Genomic DNA, 19,000 nt, shown 5'->3' with positions numbered 1-19,000 from the left:
AATTAATTTACCAGCTCCCCCAAAAATGCTGACGAGTAGCGGTTCAATAAAATGCAATCTGGACCGAGTGGAGAAGAGGCCTGTTTGGCTTTAGAGACACAGAGCATAGCTCACGCACAAGTGACCACGCCGCTGCCGCACATGGCCCCCAATTATACTAATGTCCCCCCCGACCCCGTCCTTTCCTTCTCTTCGCTGCGACGATTGCCAACAATCCTCCCCCCCCCCCCCCAACATGCAAAAAGGCCTGTGTTGCTTTCCAAAACCCCGCGTTCGTGATGATAAATAGTCGTGGGGGTGTCTGTGAGTTTGATGCAAAAAAAATACTCTGTTTTACATTCCCCGCGCCGTGGCTTTTCAGGAGGGCGTAAACAGACGTGACAGTTGACGCTGTGAACAAACAGCAGGCTAATGCTGCATTAGGGCGCTAAACGCCGGCCCAAAGCATGACGGACGACGTGTCAGCCGACATTAGACGGAGGACGGCTCCCGGAAGCTGCAGATCTTTAGCCGGACGCGCGCCGGGGGGAGACGGGGAGACTTCACAGACGGGAACGCAGAATGGCCCCGTCGCCGTTTGGCGCCTCCCCCGTCAAAGATTTGTTCCCAGCAGCAGGGCGCCGCACACAGACCCCCCCCCCCCCCCCCCCCCCCCCCCCCCCCCCCTCCTCCCTATACGCACACGCACACGCACAACATACACAGACACCCCGGCATACACGCATACAAACACACAGACACCCCCCCGTACACACACACACACACATACACACGCACAAACACACACAGACAGCCCCCGTACACACGCATACACACGCACACAAGCACACGGACACCCCAACGTGCACAAACGCACACAGACACCCCCCTACTATAAACACACGCACAAGCACACACAAACCCCCCCCCCCCCCCCTCCTATACACACACATGAACAGAACCCCCCCCATCCCGTTACACACACATACACACGCACACAAACGCACTAAACCGCCACCCCCCGAGAGAGAGACACATCTGGCTCTGGATAATCTCTCCTTAGTCTTCCTCTGTGTAACACACGCAAACGCTCAGCATCGTGTAATTCTCTGACTGGTCTTTCTCCCCCCTCTCCCTCTCCCTTTCTCTCGCTCTCCCTCCTCTCCCCTGCATCCTCTGACATGGATAACTCCGTAATGGGAATAATGTCTTGCTCCCCCCCCCCCACCCCCCGATGTAGACCCCACTGTGGTCAGACTATTGGTTCGTACCGGGGAGAGAATCAAAGCGCTGAGATGGAGCAGTGTGGATAACAATTGCAGTGCGTATAACTGTAATTAAAGTAGTGGGGGGGGTCCGAACATGACCTTGTTGAAAGCCTTGAGTCAAACTAAACGCTGATGGTGTTCATCTTTAGTTGAGTCTTTATGGGCTCTCTGAATACACAGTCTTTGGATCATTTCTTTCCCTACCAAGCCAAGAAAATTGAAAATACCCTAACAAGTAAAGAAAAAGAAAAAATAAGCAATAAATTTAATAAAATTATGAAACGAGTAGACAGTTACAATTAAGTCATACATTGACAAACAATGAAACCACAAATGAAAAGAAGCGGTTTAACACTTTACCCGTTCGAAAAGGGTAAGGCATATCTGAATGGATTATTTAAAAATAGCCTATAGATATAGATCGATATATCTAGATCTATAGAAATTGATCTATTGATATGGATCTATGTAATCTGTCATGTGTGCGTTGAGAAGGGGGTGAAATGGTGCTAAAGCGTGTAGCGCCGCGGAGGACGCCCCCCCCCCCGGAGTAGGGGCTCCGGCGGCGTGCAGCGCTTGCTATGCTTCCCGAGCCGCTATTTATTAACACGGGGATTGTCCGCCTCACTTGCTATCACTGAAGCCTGACAGCTGCAGCGCCCAGGTGATGCATGAGCCAATATGTGGGCCGACGTATCACATCAATATGAAAATCAGCTCGTGGCAGAAATAGCTGGCGGCCGTACATCCAGGGCTCCTAAAAGTGACTAATCTCAGGGTCATAGCCCCGCACGCTCACGACGCCGAGGGCTCCACAGCCAAGAGAGACTATTCAGAAATACTATCATGTTCAATTCCCAAAGCGAATGAATATGTTTCCTGTATCAGCAGGTGTGTATTCGTCAGGAGGGTGTGTGTGTGTGTGTGTGTGTGTGTGTGTGTGTGTGTGTGTGTGTGTGGTGTGTGTGTGTGTGTGTGTGGTGTGTGTGTGTGGTGTGGTGTGTGTGTGTGGGTGTGTGTGTGTGGTGTGTGTGTGTGTGGCGGATGACGATGTTGCCCAGAACCAAGCCAAGACCAAATAGGATGGAGCGAGAATGAATCAGGGGAGAGAGAGAGAGAGAGATAGAGGGAGAGGGAGTGAAAGTGAGAGAGAGGATGTGATAGACAAAGAAAGCGACAAAGAGAGTGTAAGGTGACCTCAGTCTCAAAAGAGGCAGATTAAAAACCAACAAATGCAACGCTAGCGGCTCATATCGGAACTACAGAAACAAAAGAGCATTGGACACAAAGTTGCATCACTTGAAGGTGGCGAAGGAAGGCGATTATGCGTTGAAGAAAGCAACAATAGTCCCATGGGACAACACGGCCCCTCACTCATTTGAATGACTTATTGAGTCAGAATGCTGTGTTTCTCTCTTGGCATGCAGCATACCGATTGTTGTTGAGCACATGACATGCGTCAGAGAAACATAATTGCCTCCGCGGTTTTGTCCCAGGGGAATTCATGGCTTAATTATGTATTATGTTATGTATTCATGTTAAGCCATGACCTAAGTGACACACCAAAGCAAGGCTCCAAGACTCAACCTATCCATTAATTTAAAATGTAATGTCATATTTCATAGCACAATGACAATTTTATAGCACAATGACAATTGTTATCATGTTCATTTTTATATTCTGCTTTTTTTGCTCATTTCTTTCAAATATGATTGCGTAATGCCCGGATTTTAACATAAATCTTTTCCAGACAGAATGACTTCAGTTATTCAAACTTGTCTTTCTGACTCCTACAGCCCTAATTGTTTTCTTGATCATGCAGCACTTTGTATAAAAAATAAAAGGAACATAAAACCTTTTATTGTTATGTAATTATGAAGGACTCTGCAAATGCATACTTCCCAGTGGCTGCTATAATGGCCTCTTCATTCAGCTGCTGTCGTTGGTTCAAATTAGTTGACAATTTACACTGTGTAATAGGTGAACTGGCAGCTCCTCCCTGCTCCCTCAAGTGGCTTGATAATAACCAGGCTGCCTTAATTACAGACTTGGCTTCCAATTGCTGAAAAAGAAAAAAAGGAATGGCAGGAAAATGATTTTACTCATGAGGAAAGAGAAACAATGGGCTCTCCAAATCCTGAAACGGATTTATATCTCAAGGCTTGTGTGGTGAAGCTGCGGCCGTCTGAAACCAAGCATCGCTGAGTACTTTAATTAGCGCTCAATGACTTTACCGGAGTCCTTGACCTAGTTACCGCTCCTTATCAAAAACATGCCATGCTCCCAGTTAAAGATTACTTTTAAACTTTGGCAAAAGGGAGGGGCGTTTTCGAAGTGTGGGGGGTTGGGAGCGGGGGGAAAAAACAAGCTAATGCTATTGCAGAAATACATGGAGGGACGCTCAGCCTAGGGCCATTTGGAAAGCAATAGCCCATTCCAAGATGTGGCATTGGGGCCGGCTTCCATGCCACGCTCACAACCCCATCTCTAGCCAGATGGCTCTGGAAGCACACATTTTTAATCTAAAAGCATGAACCTCTCTAGGCTGGAGGAAATCTTCTGCTTGGGATAGCCATTTTGGATTTATTTGCAGGGGAGTAGAGTCTGTTGCCCAGGGGCCCACATTTGTTGGTAAATATGAAGGTTGACACTGAATGTCCACCAGGTAGTATCCCACCATCGTCCTGTGCTGCAATGTCTCCTGTTGTTGCCACCCCTTGTTTCAGCCGCGCTCGTAAAAATGAAATGAATCTAAAATGAAATTGAACATGGCAACATGAGATTTTTTTAATGGCTTTGTAATTAGGAAGGAAAAATCTGATTTCTCTTTTTTTGCTCAAAACAAAAAAGCTTTCTGCTATTTGCCAGCTCGGCATGATCTCTGTCATGCCCCTGGAAATGTCCCACCATTATCGTTGTATAGAAGACGGTTGCCATAGCAACACTGCACTCCAGACAGGCCCGCCGAACAAATGTTCTCGTAGATGTAGCGATATGACCTACAGCTTCTAATGCGAGTGAGACCCATAACCTACGAGGAGCAGTCGTGAACCTGTTTTGGTTCTGCGTCGGGTTTTAGTGAGCGGACCAATCACAGCCCTTGCTGCTGCTGCGTCGCCTCGACGCAAGGTTAAGGGCTGTTTATGGTTCCATGTTCAAGCAACGCAATGACCACGCAGACGCTTCAACGCAGTCGTGAACTTTTATGGTTCTGCATCGGGTTTTAGTAAGTGGACCAATCACAGCCCTTGCGGCTGCGTCACCTCGACGTTTAAAAAGTTTTAAAAAAAAAGGCGCACATCAGGCCCTTGTGGAGGGTAGGAGGGTCCGCAAGGACGTAAGGGGTCCATAACCCCCTTGCGTTGCGTCGAGGTAGAACCATAATCAGATCAGATCAGATCATCAGACCATAATCAACCATAATCAGATGATGTGACGCCGAGCGGGGGAACAAACGCCGGCGCTGCGTCCCCCTGCAGGCCGACATGTTAATGATCTGTGGCAGGTCTCCCCGCCTGCTCCACCTGCACGGGTCCGTCTGCGGCGCTCTCTGGTGACGGTCCCCGCGGGGGCCCCGGGCCCGGTTCCGGTCCGCGGAGCCGCTGTGACTGGGTTACTAATGAATACAAAGGAGCGCAGGAAGTCTGACGCTCCGACGGAACGGGCGGAGGAGAAGGAGGAGGCTCCCGCTCGCCATCCGCCTCTCCCGCTGGTCGTGGCGTCAAATGAAGCGTGAACGTGGCGGCGACCCCTCATGGCTAGGGGATGAGCGCGGGGATGGAACGCCAGTCGGGCCAGACGGACAATGATTGCTGTGATGTTTGAGAGTCATTCAGTGGAGCTCGTAAAGCCCACGGCTAGAGATTAGGTGAGGTCGGGGATCCTACCGTTTATGACGGACTCGGTGCGAACCGCTTATTTGTGCGTAGGTGTTTGTGTGTGTGTGGAGAACCTCAAAGAATGCAAAGATTCGAGAAAAAAACAGTCAGGTTACTGGGAGAAATAATACCGTCATGGTGATGTTATCTTCTTCCAAAGAGTAACAATCTCCTCCCTACGATAACTAATTTTTCACCATGGGCCTCCTCATAATGACCACATCATGTTTGAGGGCTTTGGCACCAATGTAAAGAAGATATTAACCAATATTTGGTCAACAGCCGGTCTGCATATCAGTTTATTTAAAAGGCGTGCCTGTCTAAGGCGGATGTTTGGTCATGAACCTAATGTGTTGAACCCAATCACATCAGGATAGGACCAATGATAGCGGCCTTGGAAGATTGCCTGCGCTGCTCCTTCGGTTAGCGCTAATAACGCCCTTAGTAACGCTTGTTTTGGTTGTGATTTAAAGGGAAGGCAACTGAAACGCTGGGTCACCCTCGCTACTGATATTATTGTCCAATAGCTTGATGTTTTCCACTCTAATGCGCCCTATGTATCTGGGCAGCTAGCTCTCATCATATCCTCATGCTACGGCTTATCGACAGCAAACTGAGCTAAACCTATCCATGTTGACTGACCTTTATACAAAACCTTTAACATGCTTACACAAATTCAATGGTCATGATGGAACCTTGCAGACCAAAGCAAGAGGAGGGTGCGACGATGTAAGAAGTTATTGCTTTTGGTTGTTTCACTGAGGGGCTGTCGACATGGAGAAAACCGCAACACAAGCTAGCTCTTTGACCCATAACATATGATATAGCTCTATTCAAGTGTATTAAATTACGAAACTTTCCACTTCTCCAACTCTTTGTTTAAATTGGGAAATTCAAAAACGCTGCACCACGCAAGTGCATATTTTTTTTCCTTTTTTATTTATAGCCGGACGGCGCCATCCTGCGCAGCCAACGGCGCTGGCTCTGAGCGCGGCCCCACGTTAGCCTCCTCTCCCTTTTACTCGTTCCACATTATCCCCGCATGGCATCACTTTACGAAGGAAACACCGGGCCAGGACTCCCAGTTTGGACAAGGGAATATGGATTGAAAATAACGGTCCTGTCATATCGCCCCGCCGCTGCATCATGAACGACGGAGCCCAGAGAGTTACGGATCAGTCAAGTCCGCGGGCTCGTAATTAAATGCGAGCTTTGCACTTTTATCGCATTACCGTACCTCAAAACACTGTGACCTCATCATTAATATGGAGGACGGATGATAGATCAGGGCACGGTTCTTCTAGAGCATCCCGGGGCTAAAGCTGGCCTTGAACGTTTATCAGCCGTCCATGCGCGCTTTATGGGGGGTCCGGATGGGGGAAAGAGGACACTGCTGGGCTGTCGCATGTGTTGTTTAGAGCGTGAGAATAACCCCACAGCCCACCACGTTTCACTGCTCTGGGGATGTTACATAGGGGGGTATCTGGCTGTTAACACGCCGCCTGGCGGCGTTGTGCAGGAAGCGGTGAGGACAACTCTCCGTGTCTTTAAGCGGTCAAGCTGATCAGAAGCTTTACAGACTGGCTTTGTAATAAGGGTCAAGCTAAGTCTGTGCTTTTCTCTCCTTATACTATTGGGACTATATAACATTAGGTTGTGTGCCCCTCAATATTGTAAGATACTCTTTTTCGTTGTATACCTTTTTGGACGCATTCCACTAATGCAGACCAAACACAGCCATACCCGTTTCCGCTTCAAAGAGTGCATCCTGCAAAAAAACTGAATGTAAAGAAATACAAAGAAAGTGTTGTCCAAGTAAGCCTCATCTCTCAGAGTTTGTTTCCACTTCTTCTTTCAGCCGGGGTGAGTCCTCTCTCGCTCTCCGCCCCGCCTCTCTCTCTCTCTCGCGCCCTATCTCTCGCTCTCTAGCTCTCTCGCTCGCGCGCACACGGACAGACATAGCTCAACTCCTACAGGTAGCAGCTGACATGACTATTAGTCTTTCTTTTGGTACTTGCAGGTGTCAGGCCTGCCGCTGCTCAGTTGTCAGGGCTGCTCGGCACGCTGTCTGAGGTGATTCATCTTGTTGCCAGGATCATTAACTTCTTTGTGAAAAGGACTGGCAGGAAGGAGAGTCAAAGCAGGTATCCGAGGGGTTTTATGTGCCCTGTCAGTAGCTATATACCTCCAGCTCTCTTCCTCCTCTTCATATCTGATTGAACTTCTCCCGTTTTGCTTTTTATTTTCCTTTAATTGTTGTGTTGCGTCTTGTCTTCTCACACCGGATGGAATTCAGCTATCAGATTATTAGTTTTTTAAGTTTAATTTGCGTCCTCTTTGAAAAGCGCGTCAATGGAAGACTTTGTTATCGGCAATGTTTTTAAACGGCTCTGTGAGTGAATGGGAGTGGCACACTATTCATGGCCGTCTAACTGTTGTTATTGTGATTATAGAAGGGGCTTTGTGTGGCCCTTATCAGTGATGCATCTACAGTTTCAAAAAACACTAAGTCAGGGAAATAATTGCTTCTGTTGAGAAGGATTTAGCAAGTGGGAGGGGGGGGGGGGTTTGTTCGTTGAACAAAAAATTCACCTAAAGCACAATTCTATTTAGTAATTTCCCATTAAACTAATGACTTTCACCATTCATTGCTTCATTTCCGTTATGATAGCAGTGTTATGTTCTGCAGTGGCGTGTGTGATGATGTCTTTCTTTATTTAGCCTCAGCGAGGAACACAATCAATTTGCGGTGCAGCCCGCTAAATGAACCCTTTTCCGGTGCATTAGCATGATCAGCAAGCTGTTTGTTATAGGTAATGCTTGTGAAATCCTCGAAGGCACTGCCCAGCATTATGTTGGATGTATCGTGACACCATGCACATCGGTATCTATTGATATCTCTGGTGTGCCGTAGCACCGCCCGTGTTCCCTAGCACGGATCATCCCAGAAATACGTTTATCCACGTGTTCCAGCCGTAAAGCCCTATTTTAACGCTGTCTTTAAAGGTAGGCCTACTGCTTCATGCTGAGAAAAAACAACAAACTCCATCACACTTTTCCGTAATAGCCAGTGAGTTGTGTTAGATTTTTTTTTCTTCTGGGAGAAAATGAAAGGCAGCTTACCTCGTGACCTTTTCTCCAAAATCTACCTCCATGTGGTTGCCAGGTAACAACTTATTATCCAATATGGCACCCTTTTTTAGATACAGAGAAGGAGAATGCATCTTAATTGCAGCATTATTAAGTCACAGCAGGGATGTTGAGAAACACTTGTCTGTGCTTTGGCCGTCAAGTCAAACAATCTTGGCACTCTTTGAGACCACTCTTGCAACAATAATGTCCCTGAAGCATGAGTCATTTCAATATATATTGTGAGTAACGAACTTGATCCAACTAAAATCTAAGGTAAATAGGCAGAGACTGCATCTAATTTGAGCCTCACCTCTTCAAAGATTCTTAAAAAAAAGATATTGTTGTTAATCTTAATGGTTAGCTGCTCTTGGAAGCATGCAATGAAGAAACTGCTTCCATTTATTTCTTCATTGCCTTTGCCGGAAATAATGCCCGTTGTCCCTGGCGGTAAACCGTCGTCAATCAAGGCGATTGCTTCAGAAATTGCTTGAGATAGGACTTGGTGATGTGCATAGAATATGTGCATAGTACAGGATGTTAGCAATAGGTCAACCCTAACATGTCGTAATATCGAAATATATTACCTGAAAATGGAAATGAGATCTGCATATTATCAATATTTCCAGAACATTTATTGTTAAATTATATAATTTATAAGTGCATAGTTAAATTTAACATAGACTCTTTTACTTCCTTCAATATCAAACTACATCTTCTTTAGGGGAACGCTTTCAGGTCGGAGTCTTTTACAAAGGGAACTTCTCAGAGCGTCTTGTTGAATAACTCGGCTCATAAACGGTACACGCCCATTTGTTTAGGATCATTGTTTACTCCGGTAGACGTCGCAGGCGATTGAGCGCGCTGCCAACCACTTCCCTGGAATGTACAGCTTTCACTAATGGGGAGGAGGGAGGAGAGAGAGAGAGAGAGAGAGAGAGAGGAGAGAGAGAGAGAGCGGGAGTGAGGTTGTGGAGGGCAGGGCGAGAGAAGGAACGAGGAAAAAGGGAAAAATCCGCTAATAGGAAAAGCGCTGAATACACAGGGAGTTTCATCTCCTTTGTCTCCACTTGATTAGTTTAACAGCTCCTTTGATCTTTTGCCGTGATTGAAGTGTTTTAGTGGAACACGGGAGAAGAGGGGGAGGAGGGGGGAGGAGGCAGAGCTGCACGGAGCCTCCGTCGTACAATGTGCCACCGAATGCCTAAGAGGCACAACGTCTTAATGTCAGGGCGAAATTAAACACTTTTCCATTACTGGGCCCCTTGAATCTTAATTCATTCAGTCCATAGACTTTACAAGTAGGTGACAAGGTCAGTAAATACTTATTGAATAAAGGGTATGTGTTGACCTTTTGAGAGCAGGTTAGATATTAATATCATTCCAGAAGATGTGTTTCTGGAGCGGGCGCCGGGCGGGGATCGCGTTATTTCAGTACGTCGGAATGGAGTGAGGCGCTTTGCACAGTGGGGGTGCCAGACAGTGATTATCAATATTTCCTGGTAAGAACGATTTTATACTGGAAAATGGAAAGAAAGAACTACTGCACACTGCGCTTCGGACTACGGAAAACAAAAACATCCAAACATGAACGAAGGCATAGACACACATGATTTGCAAACATACATACAAACACATTATATTTTTTCTACCAGCGACCAAAGTGAAGATACTTAGAATTAAGGGAACCACACACACTCTCGGACTTGCTCACTCACTCTCACACAACAACATACACAACTTTGCACCCACGCATGAACATGCACACAAAGGAACACTAATGACATGAATGCATGTCCAGACCGACACATCCACCAAACAAACAAAAGGTCCACAGTGACATATCTTCTACTTCTCATAACCCACAACAGAAGACGTCATTCCCAGGATGAACCTCTAGCCCGACAAGCCATCATTCATTCGTCTCGGCGTTGACCGTCAACTTCAATCAGTTGAACCTTCTCTTGGATCTTCAACACCGTTGTGAGGTCAAGGAACCCTTGAGGACAATCACACACTCTCACACACACAAGGAGCGCACCACAGAAACAATTTGCTACCTGTAATGTTGTGTCAATACGTCCAGACACAAGACAGATGCTGTTGTTATTCGGGTCATTTCAACGTTCTCGCAGACTCTCACACTAGTTGGGCAACCTCACAGATCCCTTTGCCCCCCTCGCCAGACTGGCGACTAATGGCCGCTGGAGCGTTCAGAGAAGACCAGCAGCAGATTTGTTACCGCCGCTGACATGTGGCCATGATGGATTCCCAGCAAACGGCAGATAGACCGTCTTAGAGGCTACCGATGTAGCTTACAGTTGTAAACACCTTGTGGTGCCTTTGTCTGTGAGTCAGTGGCTTTGTTGTGGTAGCATTAAAGTAATGAGAGAACACCAATGAAAGACACCATCTAATTTGTTTACGAAACCAATTGATAATCAGGAAGCCAAAAGCAAATTATCTAAGGGTATTAATTGATATATGTATATACACATGCATTCCTACGCATTATCTTTGTGATCCATATTTGACCACATATACTGTGTGTATGTGTCCCTATTTCACAAGTTATTTGTGTTTTTTGAAGGTGTGTGTGCCCTTGAAACAGCATGTACACCGTGGAGGCAATGACATTACTGCCACCTTTGGACTATTTATCCTGTGCCCTGGGAGACAGGAAAGCCACTGTGTACCACCTTGACACAGACCAGACCGCTGGTTTAATAGGGGGTTGTCATCACAACCTCGCTGTGTATATATATATTTTTTTTTCAATATCGATATCAGCATTATCTCGGTCTCCTGTGGTTTACTGCAAATCCTCTGTGTTGCAGCCCTAGTCAAGACCCCTCTTCAAAGGTGTTGGTGGAGGTGGTGGTGGTGGAGGTGGTGGTGGAGGTGGTGGTGATAGTGGTGGTGGTGGTGGTGGTGGTGGTAGGAGAGATGGACGAGTTTAGCATCAGGAGACTTTATCCTCTGATTCTCCTTAGACCCCCGTTCACTCCAATTACATGCGCTCCAAAGTGACTTTTCCCCGTCATCCGTCTGGGGATTTCCTTAGCCGTCAATTAACAGACGTCGCTTCCAATCTGCGCCGGCGTCCCAGACACTGGTCATTTCCCATTAGAGTCATTTCCCCAGGATGCTCTGGAGCGATAGACATCTCCACGGCTCAATAGGGGAGACGTGCGGGAGAGGAGACCCTGTAATTAAATAGGTGGCATTTACTCCCAGTCGGACCCCCCTCTCACCAGATCTGAATCTGCAATTACTTTTCAGAGAGCAGCGGTGTCAGTGCAGTCTCTCCGGTCAGAATGACCAATCCCGGCTCCCCTTCCCTTCCTGCCGTCCCGCTGGCAGCTCGGACAAAGAATGCAATCGTTTTATCGTCCTTTTTTTTTTCCCACTGAAGCAACACTTTGTTTGTTTAATCGCCTTATCCGGGATCTGGGCCCCGCCCCGAGTGGCTCCTACTGTAGGGGACGTAGGGGAACAGCGTGGATGGGGGTCAGGTCCACTTTGACCTCATTGTGGTGTTTCCACTGCGTAGGGGCTGTTGCTCGCTGTATCGAGGGGACACCGGGTGGCGATGGCCACCCTCGCTGGGGCTGTTCACCAACCACCTGCATGCTGCGCACTCCACTGCGTGCGGCATTTGCTGTGATGCACTCGCACACGCATGCGAGCCAAATGGACATGCCCTGCAAGCGCTCGCGCACACACGCACACATTGCATACACGCGTATTAACGCATACACAAATACACACACATATAGTAAACACAAACACACACACGCAGACATAAACACACACACACACACACAGACACACACTTACACACACATACACACTCACACACACATTGACACACTTACACACACATATACAAATACATACACACATACACACACACACACACACACACACACACACACACACACACACACACACACACACACACACACACACACACACACACACACACACACACACACACACACACACACACATACACAGGAAAGCACACACACACCACTGACAAACACACAGACTCGCCCCTGAGCCTGGACCAGCCCATGCCTGACTTTGGAGATACTTCATCAAGTGCGTGAGGACCATTTGCACAGACGGCAATTAAAAGCTTTAGTGGTTCCTGCAGGCTGAGGGGTAGTTTGGGGGCCCCCAGTCGACCCAGGAGCCAGCACCTTATTGGACAGGGCTGGCTTTGTGCTGCAAAATGGCCTCGGTAATTTATACCAAATAGACTCTAGGTAGGGCTGGAGAGCCAAGAGGAACGCATCTGCATTAATCAATATGAAATTATCCTGGATGTAATTTGTGGAGGGTAGCCATGCACCTGCTTTAGGGCTGCGATGGGGGCTGGCTCGTGGGGGAGGTGGGGCGGGGAGGTGGGGCTGCGGGTGGGAGACAGTGGATAAATAAGTGACTGACTATTCCTGAAAATCGCACCGCCGGAACGAGACGCGATCGGCAATCAGATCTGATTGTCTGTCAGACCACGAGAAGAAGTGGGATGACGAAGGCTCGCAAACGCTAAGAGTAATGAACGATGAGACGCCTTTCTGAAAATAATACACCGTGGAGGATGTGGTGGTGGTGGTGGTGGTGGTGGAGGTGGTGGAGGTGTCTGTGTTTCAGCGGTGGCTGATCCCGTCTTACAAATGGTCTTGTTTGGAGTGTTGTTGTTGGATTTAAATGGGCTCATCAAACAACCTTGAATCCACATTGATGGGGAAATCACAATGTATTCATTACACTCGTGGGTTTCAGAAGAGCATTGCTCAGAAGAATGCACATGTTTTACAGCGGGTTTGAGGGGGAGAATAAATCTATACGGATGGCGGTACGCGAGATAAGCTTGTCCTTTAAATGACCATATGCAAAGTTGCGAGATAGTGAAGATGTCCACGGGATTATCATGTTTGCATATCTGAAAATCAATCAAATCTTGTTCATTCACATGCACGGGCGAACAACGGTTATCCTTCCTAATCGGTTTTGCAATGCATGTATGTACACGTGTCCAATGCGCGCGTGTGTGTGTGTGTGTGTGTGTGTGTGTGTGTGTGTGTGTGTGTGTGTGTGTGTGTGTGTGTGTGTGTGTGTGTGTGTGTGTGTGTGTGTGTGTGTGTGTGTGTGTGTGTGTGTATACGTGTTTGCTTGTGAGACATAAAATGTATATACATTATGAGAGAGAGAGAAAAAGAAAAGAAGGTAAGGCACTTTGCAACTCTTCATGTGCAAAACAGTCTGGTTTTCTCTGTTCCTTTCCCCACCTCATCCTTCTTCCTGAACTCCTCAATCCCTCCCTCCCCCCCCCCCCCCCCCCCCCCCCCCAAACCCCACCATATCCCCCCACACCACCCTATCTCCCACCCCCTAAACCCCCCTCCCAGTGTCCTTAGTGTCAGGTAAATAAAGAGCAAGGAGAGAAGAGGACATTCTCCAGTATGTGTCTGCCGCTGCTTTGGCAGCCGATGACCTTGCTGGTGCTCTATGGGCTGCTTTGCTCTCCATAGACCCCCCCCCCCCCCCAGGCCCCCCAACTCCCCAACCCCCTTCTCTCTCTCCACATTTCAGACAGCCGCACACTCTCTTTATCACTTCCCAGGATCAGCAATTGCTCACTGACCAGTCTGTTCAGTAATGCATCCACACCGGGCGCCTCTCCAGCGCGCCGGCTCTCCAGATACAATGGACACGGGCTGAATACGCGATGCAGGGGGCTGCGATGTGTGCAGAGATTGGGCTTCGGAGTACGTTTGTTTGGGCCGCTATTCAACAAAGATAGTTGTGTGGTTTTTTTTTCGTGGTGTTATTATTTTTTTTTTTTCCAGATTTCTCCAAACCTGCAACTCCGGCATTTCCATTCATTACACAAATAGGTTATGTTCAAGATTAAAGATTCAAGATTCAAAAAGCTTTATTGTCTAGTATGTTGCCATACTAGAAAATTGTCTTTTGACTGAAGGCTTGGAGGTGTGTGTGTGTGTGTGTGTGTGTGTGTGTGTGTGTGTGTGTGTGTGTGTGTGTGTGTGTGTGTGTGTGTGTGTGTGTGTGTGTGTGTGTGTGTGTGTGTGTGTGTGTGTGTGTGTGTGTGTGTTATTTTGTGTGAGTTCTTTGAGGAATGAGTGTTCCTCAAATGTATGTTTGAGTTTTATCTTTTTTTTCTTTTTTCGTGTGTGTGTGTGTGTGTGTTTCAGGCGACTCATACAGCGGTGTTGCCAATTATGACAGTTGAGTTCACTTTAGGATCAGCACTGGCGCGGTGGTGCGGGAATCGTGCTACACTCAAAGCACTGTCTTGAAGTGCCACTGTGTGGCTTAATTGGAATCCCCCCTCTTCTCTGGTAGTGAAGGGGAAAGAAAGTGTGCCCCGAGGCTCCGATGAAAAGACTTCCAAAAATCCCCTTTTTGTCGTGCCTGGAAAGGAAAGGGCTGGGGGGAGGGAGAGACACTGTCAGGGAGAGAGAGGGAGAGAGAGGGAGAGAGAGTGAGAGAGTGAGTGCGGTTGTTCTGGTAGTCTGTGTGCAGCGGGTGGGAGCGTTCAAAAGTCCCTCGAAGACAGACGGGTTATCTCCATCCTCCCACTCGTGTGAGGGTTTAGGATGCACACCTGCACGTCTCCCCCCCCTTATTCCTTCCCACTGTAGCTAATCATTCCCCGTTCTGACATGACAGAGGGAATATTCACTGCTTACTTTTGACTGGGTAGTCGTATGCCTATATAAGGGGGGGGGGGGACTGTTATTGTAATTGGTTGGAATATGGCTTTCTGGCGGCAGCGTTCCTTTGTTGTTGTGACTAAACAGACAATAGCGACAGGCACGTGTGACGCACTATTGAAGTGTTGAAAGAGATTATATGATGTGATTTTATGATATGATCATTCCTCAGTCTATCATCATGATCAAATGGATATAGAGTGATCAAGTGCCTCTTTACTCAATCAATGCAATATCTAAGTGACTGATGGGGCATAATCTGGTGGAAATCTACCAGTCTCCTTGTGAACTGAAAAGCAATCTGTCAAGAAAGCCAGAGTTCATTTGACAGTTGTGTCATGAAACGTTTTTTTTCTTCTCTGTATTTCCAGAGAATGTGGCTCAATTAAAAACAATGACTGTTCGAATTCTCTCTTTACTCTATTGGAAATGAGCTTCGGAGAATTGTTGGAATAGTCTACTGAACACTTAGCTAATGGAGCATCTGCTCAGATTCTCCATGCTAAGTAATCAGTCTTGTCATTCTCCTGAAAGGGCTCTGAGATTGTTGGGATGGTGAGAATGGAAGCACTTCATTAGAATGATATAAACAAAGGGTGATTCGCTCTTGTTTGCATATAAATTCCACAGGCTTCCCTGCTGTCTCGTCAATAGCTGTTATGTATTTTAGTGTGATGAGAAAAGGTGCCATGCTGAAGCAGGAAAAAGGTGCAGCAGTATATTCATCACATGCAGAAATATGTATGAAAACAATACACTTGTTTATCTGAATGATGAAGTGTTTTAAAATGAATTTGGTACTGCAACTCAAGTTGTCAATAATTAAGATAGTAATATGACCGTAGTGCAGCACAGTATTTATTTTTTTATTTTTTTATTTGTCATCTATGAGTACTTTTGCACCTTTTCAGGTTTTTTGCAATTTTTTTGGGGGATTCCAGGACTGGATGGCTGGGCAAAGATTTGGCTGAAGACCCTGTGAAAAGAAACATTCTTGGCCATCTTAGCTCATTTCCACAGCCATATAACTCACCTATTCAACAGAGTGTGCCAGAATGATTTTACATCCAAATCGAATCAATGTAACTTCCTCCACAGCTGATGTATTTGCTACGTGTTTTATGGCAACTTTTCCAGCATAGCAGACTCATCTCAACATTCTGTAATATGAATATGTTTCCACTACCACCTGTTTTTCTATTACTGAAACTAGATTTTATTATTAATAACTTGGCACTCTGGTATCCAAATGATACTCTGGGACTTAATTCAAATAACAAGATGATGCTTTGACAACTAAACGCCCATTTCAATAACACATGAATTTTAATAATAGTCATAATAATAAATGTAACCATTTGGTTATCATGGCACGCAAATGGAAAAGCTACTCTACCACATGATTCAACAATGGGTTGTCGGATGACATTTCTACCATACAGTCAACATAAAGGTTGAAACGATTCAAAGGATGGTTGGCATGGTTGATGGGAAATAATGGGTTCAGTTGGATGGCGCTCATTATACATGCAGCGCCGCATCAAAACCCTGTCAGTGGATTACGTGCATGTCGCCTCAAGTCTGGCAGCTCCTGTGTGCAACGTTCTGTCGAGGTTGGTGTACCCCTACTGATACACAGCCCTATCTTCCCGGTACAGAACCTACTGCCTCATTGCCGTACTGCTAGTTGACTCGAGGTAGTCTGTCCTGAGGCCACTGACGTTTGAGCTAGTATGTATGAGTTATTTGAAGAAAATTGTTTTTGAGAAAGACTCATACCTAACGATAAAGTGGGTCAGAAATACACATTGGGTTGGTTGGAAAGCGTTGGAATTGTTAGAAACCACTGCTGTCTGGGGGAGCTCTGAGGCAGATTGAATCGAGGTAGGGGACACACATGGGATTGCACACAGATTGAAACCCTGTTCTCAGAGAGAAGAGAAACAAACTTTCAATTTTGCATTTTAATTCATGACTCCGTGATTTAATACGTCCCCTCGTCTGCTTATTTGTCTCCTCCTACGACGTCCGTCCTTTAAGAATGATGATGGAGGACGCAGAGCAGTGATTTGGAGGGCTCTGGTCTACCACGAGGAATACGTTGATAGGAAGACTCAAGGATACATACAGAGTTAATGGAAGGGACTGTTTAACATGGAACCTTAAAGAGATGTTCAGGAACCTTAGGTTTGCCTCATTGGATTCCTGCTGGCAATATATGGGGTGGAATAATCCTGAATGCACAATAGGCCCTGTTATGAGATTTGCAGACTACTTATCTTTTATTGAAGTGAGGCTTTGACAGGGTATTCACCAGAAGTATTGATTATTCAACTAACAAATGGGTCTCTTACTTCGTGCGAAGAGTCGCTCTATTACCATATATTTCATTAGTTCTAATCAAATTAGATACAATTGGAATTGGAGCCACTTTAAAGACATCCTTTGTTACATTTTATGAATTCTTACCCAACCAAGACAGTGAGCGGAGCGGTTGAGCACATGGGGAAGAAAAAAAGTAAATATAGTGTGTGACAGCGGTTTTTGCAGAGTTTCCCCATTGACATCTGTATGATTACAGTCTGATAAGGTCACTGGGGGATCAGCCAGCAACAGCAGCCTTATTCCCTCCAGTCATGGCGTATGTCTCCATCGTTCTTCATCACTCTTCATTATGCTTCGTGTTGGATAAAAGTCTGGCATCATACCCCACTCTGTCACTTCTGTCTTCTGAGAACTTCTATACCAGTATAAAGCAGCAGCAGACGAAGAAAGGCTGTCACAGCCATTGTTTTTACTTGATATTCATGCAGATAGACAATGGTATGCCATAAATTATAAAGAAGCTGGTATTAAGCATAAAAGCATCTATTCTCATTAGGGTACGTACGGTGCCACTCTTGGTGAAACTGAACAAGGGGGCTCCAAATTAATAGCAGTGATTATAATCATGTGAAATTGAACTGTGAGCGCTGTGCGTCTCGGCGCTGATTGGTGCAGTGAGGATGTCATTGTACATGCGCTACTGCGTCAACGAGTTTTAGACCGCTGAGAAGAATAGCAGATAAATGCAATTAATTGACTATTCTTGGGTGATGTTTTTTTTTTTGTTGGTATGATTGACCATGGTTTGAGCTTTTTAATTTTGTGTCTTTTGTAGCCTACCTGTTAATGTGGCAGACCAAGATAAAAACTGTTATCAAAAGAGCTAAAAAATACAACAAAAAAACACAGGCCGTTAAGTGAATGTAGACTGATTGCTGCATGTATTGCTCAAACTGCGGACAAGTGACCATCCATCTTCGACAGTAATTATATGTTATCAAAGATCTAGAGTTTCATTATAGAGTATTGTTTTTAAGCCTGCTGTTATGTTGCTGGTCAAATTGCGCAATTTAAAGTTTGAAAATCTAGGAAAAATATTTAAAATATCTTCTACAGAATAAAAAACTGATGGCCATAATTAGTGTAAGGCCAGCGATTAGTGTATACAGGCCAGTGATCGGAACATGCCTATGCATGTTCCGATCACAGAGATAGTGCAAACGAAAGCAAAAGAAGGGTTAAGAGAATGGTTTACAAAAATAGTTCTCGGAGATTCCACATAGGAAACATCAGAGGTATCTGGCGTAGATTTATATGTGGAGTTATATAGGCTATATATTTAGTTGCTCAGATGTTCATGAATTGTAACTGGACATATTAAGATCGCAGTAGACACCTGTAAACGTAGAATACATTGAGGCTAAAAATAACTCAGAGACAGATATACAACTTCCAATACATGCAAGGTGTGAACCATCGGAATATTTCGTTGATCACGTTGTGGTTCCGTTATTTATTTATTTTTATTGCGAACTGGTCTAAACTGACTGAAGAATCAACATCGGTTAAAATAATAATTTAAAAAAATATATTCGCGGTAAAAAAAAAGTAGCGACATATTATTATGTTTGGCAGAATCAGCTGGTCGGTTGATAACAAAGCAGGAAGTTTA

The 19,000-nt window shown here is 45.9% G+C and overlaps 1 protein-coding gene across 1 annotated transcript in view; it reads left to right on the top strand.

Annotated features, from left to right (window-relative positions):
* The window catches only part of LOC130373718 (speckle-type POZ protein-like A), a 41,225-nt gene extending 36,242 nt beyond the window's left edge, over window positions 1-4,983 (top strand). The window contains exon 8 of the mRNA XM_056580339.1: window positions 4,753-4,983. Coding sequence (XP_056436314.1) covers window positions 4,753-4,983 — 231 coding nt within the window. The remainder of the gene's footprint in view (window positions 1-4,752) is intronic.
* Window positions 4,984-19,000: the final 14,017 nt, after the last annotated feature.

This window comes from Gadus chalcogrammus, chromosome 20 (assembly GCF_026213295.1).
Source record: "Gadus chalcogrammus isolate NIFS_2021 chromosome 20, NIFS_Gcha_1.0, whole genome shotgun sequence".
NCBI lineage: Eukaryota > Metazoa > Chordata > Actinopteri > Gadiformes > Gadidae > Gadus > Gadus chalcogrammus.
The sequence above is the reverse complement of the archived record's forward strand: the minus strand, read 5'-3'. Positions and strand labels throughout refer to the sequence as shown.